Source organism: Hemibagrus wyckioides, linkage group LG24 (assembly GCF_019097595.1).
Source record: "Hemibagrus wyckioides isolate EC202008001 linkage group LG24, SWU_Hwy_1.0, whole genome shotgun sequence".
Taxonomy (NCBI): domain Eukaryota; kingdom Metazoa; phylum Chordata; class Actinopteri; order Siluriformes; family Bagridae; genus Hemibagrus; species Hemibagrus wyckioides.
In genome coordinates, this window is record NC_080733.1 from 12,504,956 (window position 1) to 12,517,725 (window position 12,770).

Sequence of the window (12,770 nt, forward strand, 5' to 3'; positions counted from 1 at the left end):
ATGAGAAGACCTGGCTTGCAGTCTCTGCTCTAATTCATCTCAAAGGTGTTCTATTGGGGTTCTATTGAGGTCATGACTCTGTACAGGCCGGACAAGTTCCTCTGCACCACCCTCGCTCAACCATGTCTTTATGGACTTTGCTTTGTGCACTGGTGCGCAGTCATGTTGGAACAGGAAGGGGTCATCCCCAAACTGTTCCCACAAAGTTAGGAGCATGAAATTGTCCAAAATATCTTGGCATGATGAATCATTAAGAGTTCCTTTCACTGGAACTAAGGGGCCGAGCCCAATGCCTGAAAAACAAGACCTGAATTCAATGATTTAGAGGGGTGTCCCAAAACATTTGGCAATATAGTGTAGTATCACTTTACTTAAGGAACACTTTAACACTATTAATACGTCACCAAACCTGGTCTTAATTTATATTTAAAGTGGCATTTAAGTCTTGTGATGCCTTGTGTCCACTTCCAGTGCTTATAGTGAAGATGAAGTAATGTATAATCATTTTGGATTTGTTTTTCAGGTACTAGTGAATGACTTCTTCCTGGTAGCTTGTCTGGAGGATTTTATTGAGAACGCTCGCCTGTTCATCTTCGAGACGTTTTGTCGGATCCATCAGTGCATCAGCATCAGGTACTGGCTATAAAGTGTAGCCCGGTAATCCTCTTAGCGCTGTAAATCGAGGTTAGCTTGGTGTGAATGTGCACTCTGCTGCCAAGATCATTGGGATTTCAGCCAACCCCTTTGGAGAGCGGATACAAATTGCAGCAGGGTGTATTTTAGGAGTGATACAGACTGAGGCGAAATAAAAAGAAGGATTCAGCAGTCTTTTCTGTATGAGTGAAGATGCCATTTTTTAATGTTTGTGGCCTGAGTGAACCAATCAGTATGTACCAGTTATCACTGTAACATTTATTTTTACATTTAGTTATGCTAACTTAATGTAGATGACTTAATAGTAATTAATCATCAGAGACATGGTTTAATGAATCTATTGATCAGCATGGGAATGAAACAGTATTGATTTCACTGGAAATGCTTTGTGCTTATTGCTGTTTTTACATTTCCTCTGTTTTCCTTTCCTCTTTTTTATTTTTCTCTCCACTCATGCTCTGTTGCTCTTCCACCCCATCTGCAGCATGTTGGCAGATAAGCTGAACATGACCCCCGAGGAGGCCGAGCGATGGATAGTAAACCTAATTCGCAACGCCAGGCTGGATGCAAAAATCGACTCCAAACTGGTGAGAAAGCCCAGAGGCCTGCTGCTTCATTTTCCATTAGTCCAGACTACCAGTGCCGTGCAGTCCAGTGAGACCAATAAAGCAACCGATGAGCCGTTAGATTTTATCAGCAGCTTTTTTCCCCCCCTTATGCCTCTTCTGGGAAGTCTCATGTGTGATTTAGAAATTGTTAGTGATGGGTAGAGAAAGTAAACATCACTAAAATCTTCAGATCTAATGCAAGAGAACTGAATGTGACAAAAATGGTTCAGGTACTTCTTGGTATAAAAATGAAATAATTTTTTTCTTTTTCACATAATCAGTGTTTTCTAATAAGAATTATGTCTGGATGTTTACCCCCCCTTAATTAAATTATTTATTTATTTTCCTCCACTGAGTATTTTTGAGGGAAATCATTCTGTTTAAATAGAACTATGAATTTATAATCAGTCTTAATGTGTGTTATAAAATTTTTGAAAGGCTGGTCCATGACTAGGCACAGTTACTGTTTTATTCCCTCTGCTTTTATTTACTGCTGTTCAATATTCTCAGCATTTTTATATTTATTTCCTAGATGTCTCCTCATAATATGATTTTTTTTTTTTTTTTTTTTTTTTTATTTCCCTCCTTGAATTTGATTTGCATAAATAAAATTTGAGCCTCATCTCTAAGGGTAAACTTGGTAATCATTTCAAAACCAGCTTTACTCCACGTTCACTTCCTCCTATCTATATTAACAAAACGCATCTAGTACTGAGTTTAAACTGTGCTGTTGGGCTCTACAGGGTCATGTGGTGATGGGCAACAACGCCGTGTCCCCGTACCAGCAGGTCATCGAGAAGACTAAGAGCCTGTCTTTCCGCAGCCAGATGCTCGCCATGAACATCGAGAAGAAGATCAGCCACAGCAACAGAAACGAGGTGCAGAATATAACTGAATGTTGCAATGTCTTCTCGTCATTCTCCATATTTAATGACTGTAATGCAAGTTGTAGAGTACAAATGTACACTTTTTTATTAAATAATTGTTAAACCAAAACTTACCAATAATTACATTTCTTCACAGACACCAAACTGGGCTGCTCAGGACACCAGCTTCTATTAGACCAGCAGGACTCCGCCATCACCATTACACTCATCCAGTGATACACCTAGTATTTTAACTTAATTTTTTTATATAAATATCTCTCAGTAATGAACCTCAGATTTCATATTTTAACCCAGTTTAACTACTTTCACAGACTTGTATTGTATTGTATTGTATTGTAACAACTACAACCCTGTTCAGTCAGTTCACTGCCAGTCAGTATTGATGTGAAATAAACAAACCTCAACTTTGTCCTAAGTGTTGTTTTATATTCCACACTGTAGTGGACATAGCATCCATCTTGGTGTTACTCCTTAATTAAACAAATGGTTTGTTTATTTATTTATTTATTTATTTATTTATTTATTAATTATTTCTTGATTCTGAATCATTTCCTTGGTGGGGTGACAATTTTAGTTTACAAGCAGAAAAATGTGTAAATAAATTTCATTAAATTTCAGCCGAGTTAAACATGACAGCGATATGTAATTATTGGTTTTCCACAAATCAAAACAAATGCCTCTTGCCTTGCACCTCTGATGCTTGGGGTTTGATTCCTGCATATTCTTCCTGCTCTTCAGCAGCTTGCTCTGCATTCTCCGGTATCCTGCCCAGTCAAAGATGCATTGTAGGCTGATTGGCATCTCTAAATTGTCTGTAGTGTGTGAATGGGTGTGTGATTGGGCTGCCTGGGGTGTGCCTCTCTTTGTGCCATGGGTCCCCTGGGATAGGCTCAGATCCAGGCTCTCCTCGACCTTGTGTAGGATAAATGTTACAGTAAATCGATGGATTTATAGTTTACTTTGTACATTAATCTTCCATAACCTGTTTGGGTTTATTATAAACAGCAAAGGCTATCTGTGAAGCAAGAATACATGACTATGGCATCATGTACACAAATTAAAAGCACCTAAGAGCAATTTAATTGTATCCTTTCCTCCTACTTGTTTTGTGAGGTGGGAGGAAATCAAGTCCAGTGCAACCCACAGAGAAAATGCATGAAACTCCACACATAGATCCTGAGACCATGAAAATGTTAAGCATCATTGCTACTTGTTCATTTTGCTGGTCAAAATTTATACTCCTTGATGATAGACCTGTGCATGAATGTGAATATACACCAATCAGCCATAACATTATGACCACCTGCCTAATATTATGTTGCTCCCCTTTTGGCTGCCAAAACAGCCCTGACCCATTGGGTCATGGACTCCACTAGATTCCTGAAGGTGTGCTGTGGTATCTTGCACCAAGATGTTAGCAGTCCTTTATGTCCTGTAAGTTGCGAGGTGGGGCCTCCATGGATCGGACTTGTTTGTTCAGCACATCCCACAGATGCTCAACTGGATTGAGATCTGGGGAATTTGGAGACCAACTAAACACCTCAAAATTGTTGTGCTCATCAAACCATTCCTGTGTGGCACAGCGCATTGTCCTGCTGAAAGAGGCCACAGCCATCAGGAAATACCATTTCTGTGCATTTCTATATACAACAAACTGTGATGCACTGTGTATTCTGACACCTTTCTATCAAACCAGCATTAACTTCTTCAGCAGTTTGAGCAACAGTAGCTTGTCTGTTGGATTGGATCACACGGGCCAGCCTTCGCTCCTGACATGCATCGATTAGCCTTGGCCGCCCATGACCCTGTTCACCACTGTTCCTACCTTGGACCACTTTTGATAGATACTGACCACTGCACCCCACAAGAGCTGCAGTTTTGGAGATGCTCTGATCCAGTCGTCTAGCCATCACAATTTAGCCCTTGTCAAACTCGATCAAATCCTTACACTTGCCCATTTTTCCTGCTTCTAACACATCAACTTTGAGGACAAAATGTTCACTTGCTGCCTAATATATCCCACCCACTAACAGGTGCCATGATGAGGAGATCATCAGTGTTATTCACTTCACCTCTCACTGCTCATAATGTGATGCCTGATTGATGTGTATAAGAACTGCAAGTGAGACATAGATGCTAAGTAAGAGTTCAGTCCAAAATTAAATTTGCATCTTTTCCCCTCATTATGGAAACATACTAAACTTGTACTCAAAGTTATTGAATGACTGCCAAGGCATTGGACTACTGATTAAAAGCTTGCGACCTTGAATCCCAGACCACCAAGATGGGCCCCTGAGCAAGGCCCTCAACCATTAACTGCTCATTTGCATAAATGAAATAAATGTAACTTGCTCTGGATAAGGGTGTCAGCTGTAAATGTATGTGTGTGTGCATGCATGGTGCTCTGTTATGGACCCAACCAAGATATATCTCAACCTCATGCCCAGTATTCCCGAGATAAACTCTGGATCCACCACAACCCTGATCTGCAGGACGCAGATACTGACGACGAATTTAGTATACTTTAGAACTTGGAACTATTGCTTTGGGGGGCGTGGTTAGGAAAATGTTTGAATATAGTATGTCCACTAGGTGTCAGCAGTGTCCATCTTATTTTCCATTAAAACTATAATTACATATTTTATTCGAGTTTTCTTTTGTTCTTACTTATATTGACTGTAAATACTCAGAGCACCACAGTCTAATACGGATTCCTGTTAAACACAGAACATGCATTTGGGTTGGATTGTAATTGAGAGGTAGTGGGTTGGAAACATTATTTTGTTTTGTTTTTTTTGCAAATTATTTTATTCATGTTTATGCATTCATGTCTTTTATGTCTGCTCTTAGTGTGCGTCCTGGAATAGCACGCGGAAGAACATAATGACATATTCAATCTTCATTCATCTGAATGTAATTTTCCTGTCCTAATCTCATAAACAATACCACAATATAAAGATAATTCATGTATTACTGAACTGCTGCGGTTTCAGTTCACAATAGTAATGATTTACACGCCTTATCGTGTTATAAAAGCCAGATATTCGCATAATCCTCGTTTTGTCTGCTGGATCTGTCACAATTAAAAACTTTATTGTTGTAAACATTCCAGTTACGCCTATTTCTAAACGTGTACTAACTGCAAGAGTATTTCTGAAATCCTGAATTGTTGAGTTATGGCCCATGTTAAAGCGCCTCGAGTGCATTTCTAAGCAATGCCCCTTACAATTACCAGGCAGGTTTCTGGGACCGTGTGTCAGTGTGTGTGTGAGTGTGTGCGTGAGAGAGAGAGAGAGAGAGAGAGAGATGAATATTCGTCTCTAGCCCGCGCGCTCCTGTGCCGGGGAACGTAACGCACGTGCCTGCGCGCGCTCACTCTCCCAGCAGAGCTGACGTGGGCTGTGGGCTCGATCTCGCACAGCTGTTGCGCATCTGGCTGTGCCGCTGTGCCACTTAACCAGCAGCTTCCTACAAGGGACAAGACAGATATTAGCACTCGAAAATGAATGCGTTACATGACTGGGTCCTAGCGTACCCTGCTCCGGCCCGGCTGGTCTGGGTTCTGGCTCTGGTTCTGGCTACTCTGCTGGTTTGGAGTCTGTTCTTCTGCTGCTGGGAGAATCGCAGCTCGGTGTCTCCTCTGGAGAGATACCTCTCAGGTAAGAACTGCTTTCATTCTTGCATCTGAAATCCTCTTCCCTTACTTCTATACAATTTAGTCAGCTGATAAAGCGCACAATGGAGCTTTAGTCTCGTCGGCGCCCCGGACAGAAATGACTCATAAAACAGTGGTCCTAAAAAAAAAGACATAATATAAGCTACTGCGAAAATAACTCAGAGTGGGAAGAGTTTCCTGTTCCATTCATCCATTAAGTTGTGCCGGTTTCCAGGGTAATGTTTTCCATTTTCCGTAAAGAGCGGCTTTTTTATTGGCCTGGGCTGCAGAATGTGGTCAGGTCTGTGTTGGCTGTTTATGTGCAGCTCCACTCACATCAGTTTTTTGGTGTTGACATTTCAGGGGGCGTTTTCAAACCTTCAAATCACACACTGCTGTGCCCACCACTTCATCACAGGGTTCTAAAAGAAAATCAGCTTTTGTCAGCTTTTTGCATCTTAAAGGAAAAGTCCACCCTGAATGACTTGCATATCAATACCTACAATCAATAGTTGATCTTTAAAGGCGTAAAAAAGATTTAGTTAGACTTATATTTTCTGGTTTAAACTTCTTTCAGTGACATGTAGCTTTGTTTCAATTTAGAAACCTGTTGTAAGTGGTTTCCAGTACAATTTAGCCATGGCTTCATCTCTCTCAAAAGAGTGATACAGCAGAGCTTCAGGCCTTTAATCTGTCAAGCTCATCTGAACATCCTGCTCAAACAGATCAGCTTTCAAAAGCTTTAATTTTGCTAATGCCACTATCAGTGCCATCATGTCTGTCATCTTGTAGATTCCTAACTATCAGAACAGAGTCTGCTTTGGATTCTTTATTAATATGACAGTAAACCTTGCTGCAAATTGATGAATGGGAAAATATGTTCTTAAGATCTTCAAAATCCTATTAAACCCCACTTTAACTGTGTCCCTCTGCCATGTCAGAGCAGCAGACAACAGCAAACTTTTACAGCAATAATGAAAGTGCAGCAGCAACCAACAAATTAGCATCAGAATCACTAAGCGTCACAAATATTTCAAGCTAAACATATTTACCCACGTGTTTCAGGGTGGAGCTGTCTTCACCGGTTTCTTAAGTCCAAATTATACTCAAGAATGCATAGAGAGAAAACAAAACAAAAACAAAGACATTACTACTTTTAGACATGAATGGAACATAAAGTCGGAATCTAAAATGGTGGCCTGCTTGTCACAAACGCAATGTACAATGCAGCTTGATGTGATTTATAGCAGGCATTTCCATCTCTGATCTTCAAAGCAAATATTTTGGTAATCCTGAAGAATCTGATTATTATTAAACAGTAAACGGAACTCCGGAAAATCTGTTTGCTTTTTAAGAGCATGGTGAAGTAATTACAGTCATTTAATCATTTCATTTAATTCATTAATGCATCGGGTATCTTCTATGCTTTTATTTTCAATGGCGTCAAGTTGCAAGTATAGACAATTATAATATGAAGTAAACATTATATTCAATTACATCAAAATAGGTACAATAGAATGGAACATGCATAATAGGCAGATGTTCAATCAGTGTCCAGTTTCAAGATCCTTTGACCTTTATGCAGCTGTTTTAGTAGGACGTAGCACTTTGTCTGCCTGAGAGCCTCCTTATCAGCAGAGAATAATGGACTTATCCTTCATAACATGACCACGTACTTAAGTGTGCCTCTAACCAGAAGGGCCACTACAGGTGACACACCTTCCCTTGCTGATTATGGATGATGAATTATCTCAGACAGATCCAGGCTGTTGTTGTATGTCAGGAAGGAGCCTGAGGCCTTCCCTCAAACTGCACTAAAACAAGCCTGATCTCAGCACCCTTCTATGTTTGTCCTCTGGCTGTATATGTTAGCTTCACTACTGTTGCTTTCCTCTTTTCTCTTTACATCCATGCAAATTATAAGTGGTATATTTCATGATCACTCTTGTGTTCTGAGCATTTGTGTCTACTTTTATGGTTATTTAAATTTCCCTTTTTGATTCCAGCCGTGAAGAAGAACTCAAAGACGAAGCATCAAAGTCAGGTAAAGTCAGGAAACATCATTACACTCAGAAATGCATGTGTTTTTTGTAACTGGAATCTTTTTGGCATATTCTTTTTAACTTGTTTAATGACTGCAGATATTTTTAAGCATATATCTCACCTAGTTTTATGTAAACTATTTCAATTAACGATATTCTTTATAGGAGCCTCTAGAGGCCAGTAATGAGCCAGTGAACTTTTGTAACTTTTTGTGTATTCTGTAATCATCGTGTAATAATTGTAGGATAATTATTGCAGTTGTTTAAGTGAAGTAAAAAAAAGTGCTTTATAAACAATATACAATATATTTATATTATAATTATATAATTATAACTTCATCTATATACTTTTCATAAACTCTCATAAGTTTCCATACCCCTGACCAAATCTGTAACATGTTTTTTTGTTTAGATATATTAGTTTTATATGAAACACATTTCCTTTGTTTAGTAATAATGCTCACATGAAGCACAGACATTTCCATGTATTATTTTAATCATGATAATAACTGAACCATCATCATACCTTTGTATTTTGGGTCTGTTAATACTCGCTCAGGGATATTTAAATCACTGTAAAGGTCAGAAATCCTCGGCTGTGATTTGTTTTATAGCAGCCAGTGTAGGTGAAGGAACAGTCAATGTGTTTTCTAAGTTATTAGGGAAATCTTGTGCATTTAGTCTAAGCCTGCACTCCATTAACTTGATACTAAAATATAGGAAAAAGTAAAATCTTTAGGAAAATGTAATTCAATGATATGAATTAGGAAAGGGTTATAAAAAGCTCCCAGAATGCAATTTAAAAGCATTACTCCAGCAGATATGTTTGATAAAGAAACAGATTACAATAAAGAAGTGGTCCAAGCCAGGATCAGATAGACCAAGAACGATTTCTGACATAATCACCTGGGAAGATTTATGAGATGGAAAACAGAAAATGTCAAGCAACTTTGACTTAAATACAGATCTGAAACAACATGTGGTGGCTGTTTCTGTCTGTACTTTAAGGAGATACACTATATTGGCAAAAGTTTTGGGACACTCCTCAAAATCATTGAATTCAGGTGTTGTTTTTCAGGGGTTAGGCTTGGTTCCTTAGTTCCAGTGAAATGAACTCTTAATGCTTCAGCATACCAAGACATTTTGGACAATTTTATGCTCCCAAATCTGGGGGAACAGTTTGTGAATGCCCCCTTCCTGTTCCAACATGACTGCACACCAGTGCACAAAGCAAAGTCCATAAAGACATGGATGAGCAAGTTTGGTGTGGAGGAACTTGACTGGCCTGAACACAATCCAACAGAACACCTTTGGGATGAATTAGAACAGAGACTGTGGGCCAGGGCAAAACTGGGTCATCTGCCTTTACATGCACATGAATGTGATATGGAGTTGGCCCACCCTTTGCAGCTATAACAGCTCTTCTTAGAAGGCTTTCCACAAGGTTTAGGAGTGTGTTTATGGGAATTTTTGACCATTTGGAAGTGCATTTGTAAGGTCAGGCACTGATGTTGGACAAGAAGGCATGGCTCACAGTTTCCACTCTAATTCATCCCAAAGGTCTTCTGTTGGGTTGAGTTCAGGCCAGTCAAGTTCCTCCACACCAAACTCACTCATCCATGTCTTTATGGACCTTGCTTTGTGCACTGGTGTGCAGTCATGTTGGAACAGGAAGAGGCATTCACAAACTGTTCCCACAAATTTGGGAGCATAAAATTGTCCAAAATGTCTTAGTATGCTGAAGCATTAAGAGTTCATTTCACTGGAACTAAGGGGCCAAGCCCAACCCCCTGAAAAACAACACCTGAATTCAATCATTTGGAGGAGTGTCCCAAAACTTTTGGCAATATAGTGTACCTTAAGAAAAATAGGCTGCAGGAAAGAAATGCCAGGAAAAAAAGCTATTTTTATGCCGTCACCATAAAATTAGCATAAAACTGGAGTGATAAGACAAAAATTGTGCTTTATCGTAGCAACCATAAGTGTTGTGTTTAGAGAGAAATCTTCAGAACCTATGAAAAGAAGGATATGAAGCATAGAGATGGATCTCTGCTTGTTTTGGGACTGTGTATGCTACAGTGGCACAGGAAATCAAGATGAATGCATTACATTAGTAGAAATGTTGCATGGAAGCTGCATATGTGGTGCATATGGACTTTATCCATAAACCAAAGACTCTTCAGTGGCTGCAGAGGAAGAAAATAAAGGTTGTAGAGAGGTTCATCCTCATTTTCCCCAGACCTCAACATCATTGAGCCATTTTGAAAAGATCTTGCACTATGTACAAAGCAGCTAAATAATTTACTGCATCTGGAGACTTTTTTGCCAAGAAGACTGGTAACTTTACCACCTGAAAAAATAAAAGTGCTTTATCACAGCTATCATTAAAGACCGCAAACTGTCAAGGGGGCAACATGCGATTTTAATAATTAATGGTATGTAAACCTTTGAAGAGGGTTTTTCGTGTATAATTTCAGTTATGTTTAATATATAGAAAAAAATTCTTTAATGATAAATAGCTTCATCTGAGCACTACTGCTGAATAAAACAAATGTGTTTTTAATGTATTTTTTTGTCTTAAGGATTCTTCCAGGCGAATGCAAATTTACGAGTAGAACTGTATTTATGAACACTAAAGACTTATTATCTGGTAGCTGTATTAAAAACAACGCAAGAATGATTAAGCCACTAGGAGTAGAAGCATTCATTATAGCACAGTATCATGATTTGTGTCGCATGTCCCAGCTTGTTACGTATAAAGTAGCACAGGGTCTGCCAAGATACAGTTCCCCTGTAGTAGAGAAAAAGCTAAGGGCCTTGCTCAAGGGCCCAAGAGTGGCGCATAAATAATGACCTTACAATCAACAATTCAGAGCTGTAACTGTTTAAGCCACCTCTGTCCTTTATTATAAGATGATCACTGCTGTGATAAGTTGTGATGTATGACTACATTCATGTTAACTGACCAGAAATGAGTATAAGATAAGCTGTAGGATGAAAGAATATTAAACATGATGATTTGTGCATGCGCCAGGACTCAATAGTGCTACACTGCTTTGCAATTTCAGCATGGGAATTAAAGTTTCTAAAATATACAGTGAAATTAATATATAGTTTAAAGTTTTGAATCCCATTGTATGTAGAATATATATTAATGAGTGGTGCATAGCTCCAGGTTTCCCAGTTTGATCTTGAGTTCAGATCCAGTTTTCTCCCTATGTTCAGGAGGGATTCCTTCTGGCTATTTATTTTCCTTCTGCTGACCCAAAATATGTCAGCAGGTGGATTTAAATTGCTCTTAGGTGTGAGTATGTGCATACATGCTCTGAAATAGACTGGCATCCCATCCAGGGTATATTCCCATCACATACCCAGTATTCCCAGGATAGGCCCCAAAGCCAAAGCAACCTTGACTGAGATAAAGTGTTTTGTTTTGTTTTTGTATTTTTTTTTTAACAAAACAAAACAAAAAAGCAAGGATTAGATGATTTTCATATATAAATAAATAAATGTCATCTTGTGTGCAGTTTTCCAATCCGATGTAGCAATGAAAAGAGCCAAACTTTATTTGTTTACCTGACATTCCCAATCACAGTCACTGGCTGTCTAACAACAAGCTCTTTGTGTAATCTTGGAAGTAGGCAGCAGAAAAGCACCCACATAATTCATTGCTCGAACCTCTTTGTGGTGAACTCAGTGTTGCTCTTGTGCCGTTACAGTCACTCACATTCAACTCGAACAGTTTAGCAGAGAGATTTTGCAGAAAAACACTTGTGTTTCCTTGCAAGCGGAATGAATACCTTGCTTTCGTTCTTCTTTCAGCGGAAGAAAAAGCAGAAGGAGAAAAGTGTCACTTCAGCTTTGGTTCATGATGGGATTGTTGGAATGATCACGTTGGCAACTCCTCCAGCTCAGGAGAAACAGATGGTGTTGAAAGGAGAGAAGAAGGAGAAGAAGCAGAAGGAGGAAAAGGAAGAAAAGCAAGACACAGTGAAGGAGGAGAAGCAGAAAGCAGTGAAGGAGGAGAAACAGAAGGTTGTGAAGGAGGAGAAGCTGAAAGCAGTGAAGGAGGAGAAGCAGAAGGTTGTCAAGGAGGAAAAGCTGAAGGCAGTGAAGGAGGAGAAGCAGAAGGTTGTCAAGGAGGAAAAGCTGAAGGCAGTGAAGGAGGAGAAGCTGAAAGCAGTGAAGGAGGAGAAGCAGAAAGCAGTGAAGGAGGAGAAGCAGAAAGCAGTGAAGGAGGAGAAGCAGAAAACAGTGAAGGAGGAGAAGCAGAAGGTGGTGAAGGAGGAGAAGCAGAAGGCAGTGAAGGAGGAGAAGCAGAAGGCAGTGAAGGAGGAGAAGCAGAAAGCGGTGAAGGAGGAGAAGCAGAAAGCGGTGAAGGAGGAGAAGCAGAAAGCGGTGAAGGAGGAGAAGCAGAATGTGATAAATGAAGAGAAGGCAGAAAAACAGGGTGAGCAAGAAAACCCTACCACAGTAAGGAAGAGGAACAAACGCCGTCTGAAGGTCACCATTGCACCTGAGGCCACAACCTTTGAATCTTCAGAGACGGTAAGCCTCCTCTCACCTCTATTTAGCAAACTAAAAGTACATCACATTTACTTTAACTTCATCCTTTTTATATTACAATACATTCATTTACACTATACTGCTAGCAGAATATAACTGACTGAACCTGTCATACTGCTGGTCACATCTTTAAAGGTGCAGTCTGGCATTTTTAAACCTTCAATAAGCAGTTAATCATATGAACTCATAGATATGTTAGAAAACTCTCATTCCATGCAACAAAGCTTCATTTCATGCTTCTGCCTATAGTTTTCCAGCCCAGAAATTAGGCCTGTCCTGCAGAAGTAGAGCTGCACAGCTCTTTTTTATAAAAGGGCAAACAGAACTTCAGCAGAGGGGCTGGGGTAAGAGTGGAAAA

General features: G+C 39.6%; 2 protein-coding genes across 3 annotated transcripts in view; both read left to right on the forward strand.

Annotated features, from left to right (window-relative positions):
* Nucleotides 1–2,558, forward strand: part of eif3eb (eukaryotic translation initiation factor 3, subunit E, b) — a 14,286-nt gene extending 11,728 nt beyond the window's left edge. Inside the window, exons 10-13 of the mRNA XM_058377237.1 lie at nt 524–633; nt 1,139–1,241; nt 2,006–2,140; nt 2,286–2,558. Of these exons, the coding sequence (XP_058233220.1) occupies nt 524–633; nt 1,139–1,241; nt 2,006–2,140; nt 2,286–2,324 (387 nt within the window). The 3' untranslated portion in view covers nt 2,325–2,558. The remainder of the gene's footprint in view (nt 1–523; nt 634–1,138; nt 1,242–2,005; nt 2,141–2,285) is intronic.
* A 2,993-nt stretch (nt 2,559–5,551) lies between these two features.
* The window catches only part of pleca (plectin a), a 110,370-nt gene continuing 103,151 nt past the window's right edge, over nt 5,552–12,770 (forward strand). For both annotated transcript variants that reach the window (XM_058378329.1, XM_058378330.1), the window contains exons 1-3: nt 5,552–5,808; nt 7,811–7,848; nt 11,669–12,394. In XM_058378329.1, the coding sequence (XP_058234312.1) occupies nt 5,652–5,808; nt 7,811–7,848; nt 11,669–12,394 (921 nt within the window). In that variant the 5' untranslated portion in view covers nt 5,552–5,651. The remainder of the gene's footprint in view (nt 5,809–7,810; nt 7,849–11,668; nt 12,395–12,770) is intronic.